The sequence below is a fragment of the Pongo pygmaeus genome, chromosome 20 (genome assembly GCF_028885625.2).
Source record: "Pongo pygmaeus isolate AG05252 chromosome 20, NHGRI_mPonPyg2-v2.0_pri, whole genome shotgun sequence".
Taxonomy (NCBI): domain Eukaryota; kingdom Metazoa; phylum Chordata; class Mammalia; order Primates; family Hominidae; genus Pongo; species Pongo pygmaeus.
Window position 1 is genome coordinate 756,462 of NC_072393.2, and position 16,626 is coordinate 773,087.

Here is a 16,626-nt window from a genome sequence, read left to right on the forward strand (position 1 = left end):
GGCCCTTTGGGCTCAAGACACACACAGCGCAGTGAGCCGCTGTCAACAGACAGTTTATTCTATATACAAACAATTTTGTACACTGCAATTAAATAGAATGGAATGAGCGCTCCTCCGCATTCCTCCCCGAGTGACTGGTTTGGCCGCTGGCCCACTCCATCCCCGAGTGGGACTGGACCACGGCCCCGGCTGCTGCCACTGATGTTGGCGCCTGCACCCCACGTCCCTATGCCCGAGGCGCAAGCTCTGCTCTCCCGGGGACCCCAGGCCTGGCGCACACGCGGGGAGGGCCGGGCCATGGAGAAGGCACTGCAGGGAGCACCAGGCAGAGCCGGGCTGAGGCCGGCAGGCACTAGGGCCCGAGGCCCCACCCCAAGCCGGCCTCTCCTCCACACCTCCGCCTTGCTCAGAGACCTGCACCATGGGACCCCACTCCATCCTCAGGACGGTTCACTGCGGACCTACCAAGCCCCCTCCAGAACCTTCCGCGGAACCCCATCCCCTCTCCTTGCTGACCAGCTCAAACAGCTCACTAGCGGGTACAAGCCTCGGGCGCGACCTCACACCAGCGGAAGGAAAGCCGCCTTCCGGGCAAACCCCACGAAACTCTGAAAGCCCCCGACACAGGCTGGGCAGTACCCACCCCCACGGGCTCGGGAAGGTCAGGCCCAGCCAGCAGGGGTCAGAGGCGGCTCAGCTGTGCGGCTCAGGACCCCGCCTCCGAGGGCGCCTCCGTTGGGGCCATGGAGGCCGGGCTAGGCCCGCCTACCGCAGCCCCCAGGGGAGTTGTGTCAGAAGCTGCGGAGTCACTCGGGGGGACACCGTCCTGGGGGGCGTGGGGGAGGCCCCCGGCAGGGCCCAGCGGGCTGGCTGGACGCCGCTCCAGCAGGGAGGCGCTCAGGCCAGACAGGAAGGAAGCGTCTGTGATGATAGCAGCGGTCTCTGCCATCCAACCCAGGTCACCACCGGCAGCTGCCGCCACTGACGCTGCCGCGGCCACCAGGGAGCTGGGCGCCGCTGCCACAGGCCCGGGACTCCCGCCGGCCCCGGGCAAGACGGGGCCCAGGGCGGGGGGCTGGCCGGCAGAGTCAGGGGCGGTGGCCGGGGCGCCCGAGTTGTTGTTCATGTCATCGGGCAGCACCGTGGGGGCCCCGGGGCCCAGTGGCGGCGCCTGAAGCAGCATCTCCTGGATGCGGACCTGCTGCAGGATGGCGGGCAGCTCGTAGTGGTGGAAGAAATAGACCATGGAATGCTGCGGGAGGGAGGGCGGGAGTCAGGACGGACCGCCCCTGCCCCGCCCCTGCCCCGCCCAGCCGCTGCTCCCAGAGGGCAGCCCACACCCAGGGCCATCCACGCTGCCTCTGCCCGCTCGGGCCGCCCCCACAGGGCATCCTCCCCGGCTGCAGCCTCTCCTGCCTGGAAAGGCACGGCTGGCCCGCCCCCTGCTTCCCACCTAGGCCTCACCTGGATGAAGAGCCAGGAGGTGACCAGGGCCAGACTGCTGTACTGCCCGTTGAAGCGATAGTGATAGGCATAGAAGGCGAAGTGGTAGAGATAGAAGAACCTGCGGGCAGGGGTGTGAGGGCGTCGGGGCTGCCCGCCCCACCGCAGGGCCCACCCTGCCGGGCCCAGCCCCTGGGGTTCCCGCTTGGCGCGGCCACCGCCCCCGCCTCCGGCGCCCCTCCCTCTGGCGGCCCCCTACCCCTGGCCACCAGCACCCTCTCCGCCCTGCCCCCGCGCCACGCTCACCGCAGCCAGTGCCGCTTGCTGGTGCTGGTGTGGCAGCAGATGGCATCATACTGGTCCGCGAGCCACACGATGAGGATGATGTAGAAGGCGGTGGTGGTGTCGTTGAAGAACTCCGACATGATGGCCTCCATCCCTGCAGGGAGAGGCGGCGCCGGTTGAAGCGGGCGGGGCGGGGTGCAGCGCGGGGCGGGGGAGGCCGGGTGGGGTCCTCACCGACGAGGGCCAGGATGACGGTCAGCAGGGGCGCTGCGGGGAAGGCGATGGCCATGTTCATCTCCAGCATCTGCAGCAGGTCCACTGCGGGCACAGGGCGGCGGGGCCCGGTGAGGGCCTGGAGGACGCCCGCCCTGCCCTGCGCCGGCGGGACACTCACCGATGAAGACGAAGATCTGGTGGTGCGAGTACCGCAGGAGCATGGACACACTCAGCGTCTGCAAGGGGCGCGCAGAAAGGGCTGTGAGGGGCTGAGGGGCTCCGAGGGCCTGCTCGGCTCCCACCCCACCAGCCCCCGCCCCCGCCCCAAGGCACTCACGAAGATGACCATGATGACGAAGGCGGCCAGGTAGGATGTCCGTGCCATCCACATGCTCACAAAGCGGTAGTGCTCCCCCGACACCACGTTCCGCAGGAAGCCTGCAGCGGAAGGGGCTGTGAGCGCCCGCCCTCACCCACCCCCACCCGTGCCCTCGCACCCTCGCACCGTCCGCCCCGGGGCATGCCTCACCCTTGTTCTCCTCGTTCTCCGCCAGGCCCTTCACGCTGGACATGAGGATGTCGTCGTAGCCCAGGAACTCATCCAGCAGCAGGCGGCTGAAGCGGTCCCCGAAGCACTGGTCCCGCGTGGGGTCTGCGGGTGGGTGAATCAGGGAGCCCGGAGCCCCACCCAGGCCGCCCCCTGGGCCCTGCCCCAGCTGGCTCCATTGCTGAGGCCTCGCCTGCTTCCTAGCCCTGCCCATTCTTAGGAAACCCATCCAGGACCCCAGCCCTGGGAAGCATGCCTGGGGCGGGGCAGACCTCAGTGCTTCCTGCACAGCCTCCAGCCCCGCACCAGCAGGAGGAGACCCGAGGGAGGAGGGGAGGCCCCGCCATGGAGCTCCCCCAGCCAGCAGCTCAGACTCACCCAGGGTGACCACCATGACGGGGATGCTGAGGCGCTGGCGGGTGGTCTGTGACAGGCGCAGGAAGCCATACTCTAGCGAGTACTCCACGATGTACTCGTCCTGCGGCCACACTGCGGGGCAGAACCAGGGGCCAGGTCAGCGCCCCCCACCCCGTCCCCCCGCCACTGCCGGCAGGCGAGACAGGCATTGAGGGGTGGAGGGTGAGACCTGCTGAGCCCTGGGCCCCTGGTGGGTGCTGGGAGGACCCCTACGTGGACACTTTGGATGGTGCCCACCCAAGCTGGTGTCCTGCCCTGTGCGCCACGGAGGCTGGCCAGGCTCCTCCTCCCGTGGCCCCCTCTCCCTGGCTGGGGCTGGCTGGGTGCAGGGCTGCCCCTCTGCCCTGGCGGCCCCCAGCACACCCCCAACACTTCAGAGGTCCCGGCCCTCTGGATAGACCCTCTGCTGCCAGATGGGCAGGGGCGGGGGCGGGGGCTTCCCTGAGCACAGCCTGCTAGAACTCTGAGCTCAGAGCTGAAGGGATCCATCCCCTCCAAGTCGCCGTTCATAAGAGGGTCCCAGAAAAGATGAGCTGAGCCAGTTACCCCAGGCTCTGGGGTGTCCCCACAGCCTCGTGTGCTGACAGATGGGGAAATCGAGGCACGGAGGTGCCCTCAACGGTCCAGGACATGCAGCCGGCAGGCTGCGTATGTTCGGAGGGACTCTGCCTGCACCCCAGCACCCCATGACTGGGGCAACCCCGTGAGGCAGTACACCTTTGGTGGGTGGCCTACCTTTGGTGGGCGTCTCGGGGAAGGGGAACTCCTGGCTGTCATTCAGGGCCTCTGTGCTACTCGGCGGCTTGAACACCTTGGGCTCGATGTCCAGCTCAAACTGTGGGCGACCAGGGACCTGGGTGTCAGCAGCGCCAGCCCGGGCTGTGAGGGCCTGGCCTGAGGATACAGTCCTGCTAACGGGAAGGGACTGGGAGCCTCAGCCTCTGCCCCACCACTGAACAGGCCAGGGTGGACTACGGGTGCCTCCCGCCTCAGCTGGGACCCCACTTCAACACCAAGCCTGCCCTGCTGTGAGGCCATCTCCAGCACAGCTCTGAGTCCTGAAGCTGAGGCAAGAGCCAGCCACAGGCAGTAGACCCCATGGAAGGGTCCATGATGCTCTGGCCAAACACTCAAACTCTTGGGGCTGGCTCTGTGGGAACAGGTGGGACCCCAAACCCTGACTGCTGAAGCAAAAGGATCTCCCATCAGGCCATGGGGCCCAACACAGCCACCTGGTCCCACTAGTCCCCAAGGCCACCACAAGCTGACCGGGAACCCAGCACCTCTGCAGGCAGCGGGGCCACCTCAGGACGGCCAGGATGGGCCCAGAACTCTCAGCTTTCAGCCCCCAGGCCTCCTCAGCTATTCCTGCCCACTGCACCCCCAGCCCCAGCCAATCCCCTCCCCGGAACAGCTGGACTCTCAAAGGCCCGAGTCTGCCCAGCCCAAGTCCTCCCCGAGATCCCCCTGCCCTGCCCAGGCCTCTAGCAGGGAGACAGGCCAAGGGTCTTGCTTCAGAGCCCCCAGGCCACCAAAAGGCCACGGCAGGCGGGGGCGGGCTTGTCTGCATGCCAGGTCCCTGAAAGTCAAGAACCCCAACATCCTGTCGATGTCAGGAACCGCCCCTTCAGCGACCAGCATCTACGGGGCGCTGGCCTCCGCCTCAGCTGAGCCCAGGCCTGGCTCACCTTAATGGAGCTGTTCCCAAACATCTCCATGGTCAGCTCTTCCTCCTCCTCATCTTCCATGTCCAGGTTGCTGCCTGGCTCCATGGCCAGGCCCGGGAAGCTCCCGCGGCTGTCACAGAACTGCAGGAAGACAGGCGCGCGGCTCGAGTTGTGCCGCACCTCCACACGCAGGATGCCCTCACGCGGCCACTTGTCACGCACGTGCTCCAAGCAGTTGATGGGCGAGCGGGAGAAGACGATGTGGATGTAGGCCAGGACGAAGAGCACAAACAGGGCCTAGGGGGCGGCCAGCAGTCAGTGGGGCGCCCCAGGGCCAGCTGCAGCCGACACCTGAGGGCCTCCATGAGGGGGCGCGCTGGGCCGCCCAGGACAGGGGAAACGAAGGAAACCCCAGAAGCCGAATTGGGCTCTGAGAACCCCGGGTCCCTCCCACGCTGACTGTACCCAGCCAGCCCCTCACGTAGTCCAAGTGACTAAGGATCCGGGGGACGCCCCACTCCAACCCCGGAGGGGCTGAGGACCCCGGGTCCCTCCCACGCTGACTGCACCCAGCCAGCATCTCACGTAGTCCAAGTGACTAAGGATCCGGGGGACACCCTATTCCAACCCTGGAGGGGCTCTGCCACCTGCAGCCCAGCTCTGACAGGCCCTGGGGCTTAGGTAAGACCTGTGACTGCCCCGCACCTCCTCACAGGTGAGCTGGACGAAGCCAGCAGGCCGGGGCCCTCTCAGATATGCACAGGACCCCCCAAACCTGGGAAGAGACGAGGCTGGACTCAGACCCACCAAGTGGAGTACACCAGGGCCCTCTGACAGCCAACGGCTGCTGCCCTGCAAGGAGCAGCATGGGTGTTGCCGCCACCCCAGGGCCACCAGCTGGACCCACTGTCTACGAAAGAGGGCACAGCCCTCCACAGCCCAACCTGCTGCTTCCTGCCTCGCCTTCCGCTGTGTCCTCAGCACTCTCCTGATCTCACCAGCTGAAAACAGCTTCTCTCACCCGCCGGGGCGCCCTGTGCACCCCTCCCAGGCCCGGCGGGGCCACTGCAGCTGCTGGGGACACAGTGGACCTCCGTGGCTGCGCAGAGTGCCCCACGGCAGGGCGAGGCTGCTGTGCCTGAGGCACAGCCTATGAACTGGGATGGCAGCAGCTCTCACCTGGGGGCTCCTGCCCAGGGGATGCTTGGGACATTTGTGGTTGTCACAACTGGGGGAGCTCCTGGCATGGAGTGGGTGAGGCCAGGGATGCTGCTCAGCACCCAGCAGTGCCAAGGACGGTCCCACCCCGATGTCCACAGGGCTTGGGGAGCCCATGCCCCAGCATGCTGCAGGCACAACTCAGAGTGGGGCCCCTCTAGGGGCAGTTCAGGGCAGCCCCTTTTCCAGGGAGCCGGCCTCACTGTCTGGGGGTTCAGGGCAGCCCCTCTTCCAGGGAGCCCACCTCACTGTCTGGCGGTTTGGCTGCCCACTGTACCTCCCAACCTGAGGTCCAGGCATCACCCCCGAGCCTGGTGAGGGTCACGTCTACCTGCTGCCCCGATCCGCAAAACTGAGGACCCAGCTGGGCCAAGGGGGCGCCCACAGCCACATGGAACCCCAGACTCTCAGGGAAGAATTGATCAGACTCAAAACCACAAGCCAGAGAGGCCTGGAGCACAGGGCCCCTCCCTGACCTGCTGGCAGGTGCACCAATGCCCGGGGTGCAGTGAGCCACCTGTGGCTGCACAGCCATGGGCAAGACCACCAGGAGCCTCAACTCTTCCACGCCCACAGTGAGCTGGGGCCTCCTCTCCAGAACCCTCTGTAGACTGAGCAAAGGGCCGAGTCAGCAAAGCAACCCACTTCTGGCCCGGCCGCAGTGCTGTGACCTGTGGGAGGCCCTCAGTCTGAGCATGGATGAAGCCCTGGGTCTAGCCGCACGTGCAGCTGGGGCGAGCCCCATCACACTCCCCAGCCCCAGGAGCTAGAGAATCCCTTGGGCTGATCTGAACTGCATTTCCAGTCCTTACAGCCAAAAGAGCCACAGGGGATGAAGGCTGGCCCGGCGCTGAGATTTAAGCAGAAACAGGCAAGAGCAGAACCCTGACTGCCAGGCATTCAGGTCCTGCCCACAGACGCTGGAGCTACAAATGAGGGGTGGGTGGGGGGGAGGGGGCAGGGCCCTCTGCTGGGGAGGGTTCCCCTGTGTCCTGGGGAAGACAGGGAGGGCAGTATGGAAGGGGGGCAGCCCCGGAGCCTGAGATGCTTTCAAAGCCTAGCGCTTCCCCGTATAGCATCTGGGGACAGGAGCCACGGAGGCTGGGCCCAGTGGTGGGTCAGGGTCAGAGACACTGACCCCACAGTCCCTCGGCTCAGCACTCTCAGGAGAGAGGGGCCCGCGAGGCCCATGGTGGATGCACTGGTGGCCACGCTCTGCCTTCCAGGCCCAGACGTCCAGCAGGAGCTGTGCCCAGGACAGCAATGGACCCTGTGCCAAGATGTTCCAAAAAGTGCTGACACACAGTGGGCCGAGGTTGGGGCTGTCCAGCGCTTCACAAGGGACACACGGCCGTTACCATCCCTGGTTTATAGACGAGGAATTGACACAGAGGTCCCGACAGACCTGGACCTGCTGAGGTCACATGGCCAGGAGGGAGGGGCCAGGGCAGTGCCAGGCTGCACAATTAAGGAAGGCCCCACGGGGAAGAGCAGCTCCTGGGGTTGCCCTGGGCGGGGTCAGCGGGAGAGGGCACAGGACACACATCCTGCCACACGCAGCACTGGTGTGAGTGACCCGTCCCATGAAGACAGCGGACGTGATGAGAGGGTGCCAGTGTCTTCACACAATGTGCACACACTCCAGTCGAAGACCAGACGCTATGACTCAGATGTCACTGTGTCTCTGCCCCATCAGATGCTCCGTGCTGACCAAGCTCAGGGCCCCTCTTCCCTGACTGAGCACGACCAGGAAAATGCCCCACTGGACGAGGCCCGTTGCCGCCAAAGCCTCAGCTCCCTCTCAGTCTCCCACCACAAAACAAGGAGCAGGCACCACCCAACCAGATGCAGGTTCATCCCGAGTCCCGGGTCCTCCTCCCCAAGACCTGTCTGTCATCAGCCACCCTGCAGCAGCCACCTCACCCGGCCCAGCCCTGAGCCACACGCCCAGGCAGCCTCGTCCACGCCCACAGCAACCCTCCCCAGGGAGCTCAACTGCAAATGCTCCCATGGGCCCCTGGCCACCCTCTGCCCGCAACCTGGCTCAGCCCCTCGCATGGCCTGGGTGGTCCAGCCCCCTACACTCCATAACCCTGTTCCTGACCCAGGCTCCCCAGCAGGCGCCCATGTGCTCCAGCCCCACAGCCTTCCCACACGCCCCCCAGCTGCCTGGACACCCCGCCCCGTCCCACTGGCTGTGGCTCACCTCCAGGAGGCCCTGCCCACCCCGCACAGGAGTCGCCCCACCCCTATGGCCCTTCCTTCCTCCAGGTCAGCCCACACACTGCTGCACCCACAGGAGCACCTCCCCCAGCCTGGGGCTGTGCTCGCCGCCTCCTCCAGGAAGCTTCCTGGATGTTCTGGCCAAGGCTCTCAGGGCACCCCAACACTCAGCCACCGGGTGGGCCTTTCCCTTCCTGTCTCCCCACAGACCTGGAGGGCCAGAAGCAGCCTGCCCGCTCTCTGGGTATTTGACTGACCCACAGACTGACTGACAGACAAGCCTACGGAGCCACACTCTCCTCCCAGGTGGGACACAGAGCCCTCAGCCCCAGCCAGGAAACACTACCTGGGGCTCCCCTTTGTCCACCCGGGGTGCTTCCTGCCTCCAGGCCACTGGGGCCTCTCCTTCCACTGCAGCCTCACAGTGGCCTCAATGTGACAGGTCCCCCATTCAGAGCAGGGCCCCTGGGGTCTCACATACCCCGTCTTTAATTGTCACAACGACCCCACAAGAGGAGCCCCATTACTCCCCGTGGCTAGGGGCAGGCCCTTGCCCATGTCCAGGGGTGCTGAGTCGAGACCCCTTCACCCTGTGGGCATCCACTTGGTGGTCACCTGGGTCCAGAACCCAACCACACAGGTGCAGGCACTCAGTGCCCCAAGACGGACAGTCTCTGTCTTGAAGGGCTATGAAGGCCAGCAAAGGTGGATACTGAGGCTGGAGGGAGGTCTCCCAAGGGCCCCTGGAACACAGGTCCCTGCCGCCTCCTCTCTCCCCAGCACCTGGCACTGCCTGGCATTTCCTAAAACCACCCAGGCATGGGTGAGGGACCGGAGGGCTCCGTGCTGGCTCAGAGCTGGGAGCTCCTGGCATTTCCTAAAGCCACCCAGGCATGGGTGAGAGCCGGGGGACTCCATGCCAGCTCACGGCTGGGAGCTCAGCTGCACAGGTACCACAGGATGAAGCCACCTGGAAGTGATCATACCAGGGAGGACCTGGCTCTCTGCAGGGAGACCCCCAGAAGCCAGGCGGGCAGGAAGCAGAGGAGCCTTTTGGAACTCAAGGCAGCCTCTGAAATCAGCCAGTTCCAGCCTGCACTTTGCAGATAAGTAAAAGTGAATGCAGCAGGGTCAGATTCTGTGCCACCAGATTACCAGGTGGAGAATTCACAACGAACAGATTTCCCCACCCAGGCCGGGCACGGAGGCTCACGCCTGTAATCCCAGCCTTTTGGGAGGCCAAAGCGGGCAGATCACCTGAAATCAGCAGTTTGAGACCAGCCTAGCCAACATGGCAAAACCCAGTCTCTACTAAAAAGAAAAAAATTAGCCGGTCGTGGTGGTGGGCGCCGGTAATCCCAGCTATTTGAGAGGCTGAGGCAGAAGAATTGCTTGAACCCGGGAGGTGGAGGTTGCAGTGAGCCGAGATCAAATCACTGCACTCCAGCCTGGGCGACAGAGCAAGACTCCATCTCAAAAAAAAAAAAAACATCACCACCCAGAGATCTCACAGTCCAGAGCCCCCTGCTGAGAGAGGAGGGATTGGGGGTGCTGAGAACCTCCCGAGTCTCCATCCTACACAGGAGAGGGGGGAACTCCAGCTCTGGCCCAGCCCCATCTGACCACCTGTGAGTGGTACTGGCCTGGAGACGGAGCTGGGTAGGCTTGATCCCTTTCCAAACCGGGACATGGTAGGACCAGGGCCCAGGCGACAGGGATGCACCTCCCAGGGAGGCTGAGCTCCGTCGGGGGAACCTGGCCTGGCACCCAGCACTCACCCGCCACAAGCCTAAGGACACAGTGGCTCCATCCTGGACCCGGGCTACTCCATGGAAGGAAAACCCACGTCCACAGACCAGCCTCCGTCCACAGTTTCAGGCCCCGTCTGTGGACCCCAGAGCCGGGAAAGGCCGCCTGCCTGAGTAACCCTTCACAGCCCTGCTCAGGTGCCTACTGAGGCGACCATGCCATTCTGGGGGGCTGCAGGGAGGAAGGTGGGAAGGATGACGGGCTGAGCTCTGGCCTGGGGAGGCCATGGATCTGGAGGCTGGGGGGCCTTCCGTGAGGTGGCAGCAGGCTGGGACCCACACCCAGGTCCGCAGGACGGCCAAGGTCCAGCTCCACTTGCCGAGCCCAAAAAAGCACCCAGCTCCTGACCAACCAGTGTCAGGCTGGGAACTTGCCCACGATCGCAGCCTGGCCCGCCAGCATCAGACCCCTCTTTGCAGGCTAGATCCAAAAAGCTCACGGCGCAACTTCAGCAGCCCCCAAGCCCGGGCGCGGCGCTGTTCTGATGCAAAACGAAAACGGCCATGTCTCCATTTCCCCAGGTGGCCCAGGACCCCGGCCAGCTTGTTTTCTGAGGGGCTACAGCTGCTACTGAGCCCCTCCTGTCACCCAAGCAAGACTCCTTCTCAGAGGGACTCAGGCCGATGCCTGTCCTGCACGGCTGAGACTTCTACCATCTGAGGAGGGCGGGAGGGGGACAGAGCCCAAGACGCGGAGGCCGGTGCCTCATACGGGAGGCACGGGCGACAGACCCACAACCTGAGCTCCTGGAGCAGGAAGCGGGTGGGGACCCAGCGGAGGAAGAGGCCGGGGATGGGGTGGTACGCTGCTGCCGGTGACTTTGCCACTAATCCTAGCGAGGTGACCTCAGCTAAGTCACATTCCCCTGAGGCTCAGGAGCGGGGAACAGGGTGGAGGCAGCTGGGAGGCTACAAGGAGGGAGAGAGGGGAGTGGGGAGTGGACTTCCAGGGCAGGGGTTGGTCCGAGGGAGCCCTGGGTCAGGCTGGGTTCTGGGCCAGCACATTGGAGGGGAGAGAGGCCTCGGAACTGAGGGTCTCAGGCGGCAGAGTCAGGGGTCAAAGGGCGGAAGGTGCTACCTCGCAGGCCAGGACCGGACTACAAGCCTGGGTAGGTGGGGACCTGGGAAAGGCGGTCGCCGGGGACAGGATGAGCCCTGGAGGGGGCTGAGAGTGAGGTTTCCAGAGTAGAGAACAGCGGCTTCTACTGCAGCGGGACCCGGCCTTCCCGGGTGGACGTCCCCGGGCGGAATGGGGTCACGAGACGGTGTCCCTGGCCAATCCCAGGGTCAGAGGTCGCGAGGGAGAGCCCTAATCGGTAGGACCGGGTCTAGGCCTCAGGGTGCAGGGTGGCGCTCGGTGTCCCCAGCGGGGCCAGGGGTCGCGGTCGGAGGCAGCAGACTTGGGGGTCGGGACAGCCGCTGGGGTCAAGGGTCGGGGGTCGGGGCCGCGGTCACCTTGAGCAGCACGAAGAACTCGAAGAGACGGCGGAAGGCGGGCGGGAAGAGCCGCGAATAGGTGACAGCCATCTTGAAGAATAGCGCGTGGAAGAGCCGGTCGCGCACGTTGATGAGGGGGTTGGGGTTGAGGTTGGGGGTGCGAGGCCCGCGCGGGGGGGCCGGGCCGCCGCCGCCGCCGTTGGGCCCGGGCCCCGGAGCTGCGGGCGCCGCGTGCTCCGACATGCCTCCCAGCGTCGCGCCCTAACGGCCCGCAGGTGTCCGAGGGCGCCTCCCGGCCGCCATCGGCCGCCCTCGCAGCCGCCGCCCTACTCACGGCCTCCCGGCCGCCGCCGCCATCTTCCGCCTTCTCGTCCGGCTGCTGCCCTGCTGACGCTAGCGAGTCGCCACGCCGGGCAAGAGTGGCCCCCCTGCGCCCGCAGAGAACGCTGGGATGCCAGCGGCGCCCGCGGAGGCCTCACCCCCGCCCTAGGCCGCTCCAGGGGGCGGGACTGCATCTGGCCCACCTCTTTTGCATATTGGCACCCACAATCCACCGCGTCTATGAGGCCAGTATAAAGCGGTAAAATTATGATAAGATATGGGATTTTACGTGATCGAAGACACCAAAGTAAGCGTAAGCACGAAAGTTGTTCTGCAATATGCCACTGTAGGAAATTATGCTAAATATGAAACTGGCCATAAGTTATCCTAATCGTAAGGTGATTTGATTGAAGGCCTTTAAATAAGTGTGACGGGAACTCATGGGTCGTGCTCGCTTCGGCAGCACATATACTAAAATTGGAACGATACAGAGAAGATTAGCATGGCCCCTGCGCAAGGATGACACGCAAATTCGTGAAGCGTTCCATATTTTTGCTGTAATCCGCAGCTCGTCACCTCGATTGGCTTGTCTTGCCCGGATCCTGCCATGACGTCACTGGCCCTGTGACGTCATAGCCTTCCCATGTCCATCTCCAGTGGCACTACTGAGATTGGCGATAGGACAAGTTGGCGGTCTCACCTCCTGGGTGGCGCTGTGCCGCCTGCCCCAGTAGCCTTCGCGCAGCAATAAATAAATAAGTGCTCTTCAGGGGCACTTACTGAGTGCCGGTTGCGTACACAAGAGGATACTATGGTATTTGGGTTTTTTTGTTGTTTGTTTGCTTAAGACGGATTCTCGCTCTGTCGCCCAGGCTGGAGCGCAGAAGCGCGATCTCGGCTCTCTGCAACCTCCGCCTCCCGGGTTCAAGCGATTCTCCTGCCTCAGCCTCCCAAGTAGCTGGGCTTACAGGCATGCGCCAGCCACCACGCCCGGCTAATTTTATATTTTTAGTAGAGACTGGGTTTCTCCATGTTGGTCAGGCTGGTCTTGAACTCCTAACCTTAGGTGATTTGCCCGCCTCGGCCTCCCAAAGTACTGGGATTACAGGAATGAGCCACCACACCTGGCCGAGACAGGGTTTTTTGTAGAGCCATGTTGCCTATGGTCTGAACTCTTGGGCTCAAGCAATCTGCCTGCCTCAGCCTCCCAGAGTGCTGGGATTACAGGTGTGACCCACCAAGCCCGCCAAAAAAAATGTTTTTTTTTTTTTTGTTTTGTTTTTTTGAGACGCAGTCTCACTCTGTCGCCCAGGCTGGAGTGCAGTGGCGTGATCTCGGCTCACTGCAACCTCCGCCTCTTGGGTTCAAGCAATTCTCTGCCTCAGCCTCCTGAATAGCTGGGATTGCAGGCTTCCGCCACCACACCCGGCTGATTTTTTTGTATTTTTAGTAGAGACCAGGTTTCATCATCTTGGCCAGGTTGGTACTGAACTCCTGACCTCGTGATCCACCCGCTTCAGCCTCCAAAAGTGCTGGGGTTACAGGCGTGAGCCACCGCGCCCGGCCCCCTAAAAAATGTTTTTTAAAAATTAACTGAGGACGGTGGTGCATGCCTGTAATTCCAGCTACTTGGGAGGCTGAGGTGGGAGGATTGCTTGAGTCCAGGAATTGGACGCTGTAGTGAGCCATGATCGTATCCCTACGCTCCAGGTTGGATGACTAAGTGAGACCCTGTGTCTAAAAAATAAAAAGTAAAAAAGCCAACAGTCAGTATTTTTAGCTTTTTTGAGTAGAGTAACTGCTCCACTCTGCTGTTGTAGAGAAAATGCAGCCGTAAATGATACATAAATGGATGGGCACAGCTGTGTGCCAATAAGGCTTTGTCTAAAGACACTGGAATTTGAATGTTATGTAATTTCCACATTTGATAGAATCGTTTTCATCTTTTGGGGTTTTTTTTCAACCACTTAAAAATGTAAGAGCCATTCTTAGTTCACAAGCCATACAAAAATAGGCTGCAGCTGGATTTGGCCCACAGGTCAAGAACACAGCTGTCCAAGAGAAAGACAAGCAAATAACAAACATAACTTTAAGTGTTCTGGTAGCCACAGTAAAACAACTAAAAAAGAGCAAGTGAAATTAATTTTAATAATATATTTTACACATCTCAAGTTACCCAAACAAGGCCAGGCACGGGGGCTCATGCCTGTAATCTCAGCATTTTTGGAGGCTGAGGCGGGAGGATCATTTCAGCCCAGGTGTTCAAGACCAGCCTGGGCAACATAATGAGATCCCGTCTCTACGAAAAATACCAAAAATTAGCTGGGCACGGTGGTGTGTGCCTGTGGTCCCAGCTACTTGGGAGGCTGAGGCAAGAGGATTGCTTAAGCCAAGGAGTTGGAGGCTGCAGTGAGCTGTGATGGCACCATTGCACTCCAGCCTGGGCAACAGAGCAAGACCCCGCCTCATTAAAAAAAAGTGGCCGGGCGCAGTGGCTCACGCCTGTAATCCCAGCACTGTGGGAGGCCGAGGCGGGAGGATCATGAGGTCAGGAGATCGAGACCACCCTGGCGAACACGGTGAAACCCTGTCTCTACTAAAAATACAAAAATATTAGCTGGGCGTGGTGGTGGGCGCCTGTAGTCCCAGCTGCTTGGGAGGCTGAGGCAGGAGAATGGCCTGAACCCGGGAGGTGGAGCTTGCAGTGAGCCTAGATCGCACCACTGCACTCCAGCCTGGGTGACAGAGCGAGACTACGTCTCAAAAAAAAAAAAAAAAAAAAGTTAACTGAGATGCTACATCCTTTTTGGTACCAAGTCTTCAGAATCTGGTGTGTTTCCCATCCATGGGGTGTGCCAATATGGATACCAGTGCTTCCTCAGAAATACTCATCTCCACAGTATTTAGATTGACAGCTTTTATACTGAAAAGGAAAATTCACACACACTAACATATTTAAAATATACATGAGGCTGAGCACGGTGGCTCACGCCTGCAATCCCAGCACTTTGGGAGGCTGAGGCAGGAGGATCACTTGAATCCAGACTGGGCAACATAGCGAGACCCCATCTCTACAAAAAATTTAAAAATTAGCTAGGCATATGGCACATGCCTGTAGTCCCAGATACTCAGGAGGCTGAGGCAGGAGATCACTTGAGTCCAGGAGGTCGAGGCTGCAGTGAACTACATTTGCACCACTGCACTCCAGCCTGGGTGACAGAACAAGACCCTGTTTCAAATATCTATATCTTTACATTTATATGTATAATGTGTATATATGTGTGTATTTATGTATTTGAAAACTTTAATGTGTGTGTACATATATATATAGTCAAAAATGGAAATCATGTCAATTTTTTATTTTTAACTGAAATTAATTGAAATAGCCCGGCCACGGTGGCTCACACCTATAATCCCAGCACTTTGGAAGGCTGAGGCCGACGGATCACTTGAGGTCAGGAGTTCAAGACCAGCCTGGCCAACATGGTGAAACCCGCACCCCTACTAAAAATGCAAAAATTAGCCACGCATGGTGGCGCGCGCCTGTGGTCCCAGCTACTCGGAGTCCCAGCTACATATATATGTGTATTTATATATATATGTTTTCAAAAAATGGAATCTAGTGCCAGTTTTTAATTTTTAATTGAAATTTAAGAACAGGAAGTATTTGCCGGGTGCGGTGGCTCACACCTGTAATCCCAGCACTTTGGGAGGCCGAGGCGGGCAGATCACGAGATCAGGAGATGGAGACCATCCTGGATAACATGGTGAAACCCCGTCTCTACTAAAAATACAAAACTTAGCTGGGTGTGGCAGCATGTGCCTGTAGTCCCAGCTGCTGGGGAGGCTGAGGCAGGAGAATGTCATGAACCCGGGAGGTGGAGCTTGCAGTGAGCCAAGATTGCGCCACTGCACTCCAGCCTGGGTGACAGAGAGAGACTCCGTCTCAAAAAAAATAAATAAACAAAATAAAATAAAAAGAATATGAAGTATTTGCTTCCCTGATGGCACCAGCCACACTTCCAGTGCTCAGTAGCCCCATGGCCAGTGGCTACAGTAGTAGATAATGCCACATTGAAAATTTCCTTCATCTCAGAATAACAGAAATGGTCAGCACTGGTCTAAAATGACATGGGTCGGCCAGGTGCAGTGGCTCAAGCCTGTAATCACAGTACTTTGGGAGGCTGAGGTGGGTGGATCACCTGAGGTCAGGGGTTCAAGACCAGCCTGGCCAACATGGTGAAACCCCATCTCTACTAAAAATAAAATAAAATAAAATAAAATGTGTCAAACTCCTATTGATGCTTCAAAACCCCAACTCCCTTGCCTCCTCTTACATGCAGCTTTCCTTGATTCCTCCGACAGAGCCCCAACTCTCCCTCCAGTTCCTCCAGCCCCAAGCCTCTCATTCTGTCCTGTACTTGCTCATATAGGGAAACAGGGTGGGTGGGGTGGGGGGGGTTCCGCCTGTGCTGGCTCATACAGGGAATCCGGGTTGGGGTTCGGCCTGTGCCAGCTCTGTCTTCCTGGGCATGGGCTGGGCCAGAGCTAAGGTCTCCTTAGAGCCAGCATTGCCTGGCAGGAGACTGTCCCGGAGACTTTTTAATAATTTATTATTATTAGGTGGGTTTTTTGTTTTGTTTTGTTTTTTGTTTTTTTTTTTTTGAGACGGAGTCTTGCTCTGTAGCCCAGGCTGGAGTGCAGTGGCGCGATCTCGGCTTACTACAACCTTTACCTCCTGGGTTCAAGTGATCCTCCCACCTCAGCCTCCTCAGTAGCTGGAATTACAGGCATGTGCCCCCATGCCCAGCTAATTTTTGTATTTTTAGTAGAGACGGAGTTTCGCCATGTTAGCCAGGCTGGTCTGGAACTCCTGACCTCAAGAGATCCACCCGCCTCAGCCTCCCAAAGTGCTAGGATTACAGGCGTGAGCTACTCGGATTTTTATATTTATTTATTTATTTATTTATTTTTAGAGACAGGCTCTTGCTCTGTTGCCCAGGCTGGAGCGTAATGTTGTGATGATAACTCACTGCAGCTTCGA

General features: G+C 60.5%; 1 protein-coding gene and 1 non-coding gene across 5 annotated transcripts; one reads left to right on the forward strand and one right to left on the reverse strand.

Moving 5' to 3' along the window:
• Positions 1–37: 37 nt before the first annotated feature.
• TMEM259 (transmembrane protein 259) lies at positions 38–11,678 on the reverse strand. Of its 4 annotated transcripts, none has more exons than XM_063657373.1 (11): positions 11,280–11,678; positions 4,597–4,872; positions 3,644–3,761; positions 2,870–2,980; positions 2,474–2,596; positions 2,282–2,382; positions 2,123–2,180; positions 1,963–1,995; positions 1,750–1,882; positions 1,465–1,564; positions 38–1,252 (listed from the first exon to the last, which is right to left on the reverse strand). In XM_063657373.1, the coding sequence occupies exons 1-11, from the start codon at positions 11,502–11,504 to the stop codon at positions 707–709; spliced, it is 1,824 nt and encodes a 607-aa protein (XP_063513443.1). In that variant the 5' UTR covers positions 11,505–11,678; the 3' UTR covers positions 38–706. The 4 variants fall into 4 exon arrangements, with proteins under 4 accessions (XP_063513443.1, XP_054329568.2, XP_054329570.2 ...); XM_054473593.2 differs by having other exon boundaries at positions 1,963–2,046; positions 11,280–11,676; XM_054473595.2 differs by having other exon boundaries at positions 3,644–3,743; positions 11,280–11,675.
• Positions 11,679–12,029: 351 nt separating this feature from the next.
• LOC129026102 (U6 spliceosomal RNA) lies at positions 12,030–12,136 on the forward strand. Its single transcript, XR_008497435.1, has one exon. It is a non-coding gene; the product is annotated as a U6 spliceosomal RNA (small nuclear RNA).
• The last annotated feature ends 4,490 nt before the right edge of the window (positions 12,137–16,626 follow it).

What these genes read in the sequence shown, in the direction of transcription:
- TMEM259 (XM_054473593.2), bottom strand. Translation starts at nt 11,504, where the DNA reads ATGTCGGAGCACGCGGCGCCCGCAGCTCCGGGGCCCGGGCCCAACGGC. An exon ending in TTGGGAACAGCTCCATTAAG is followed by an intron (nt 3,762 to 4,596) that starts GTGAGCCAGGCC and finishes GCTGACACCCAG; the next exon opens with GTCCCTGGTCGCCCACAGTT. An exon ending in CCCCGAGACGCCCACCAAAG is followed by an intron (nt 2,981 to 3,643) that starts GTAGGCCACCCA and finishes TCTGCCCCGCAG; the next exon opens with TGTGGCCGCAGGACGAGTAC.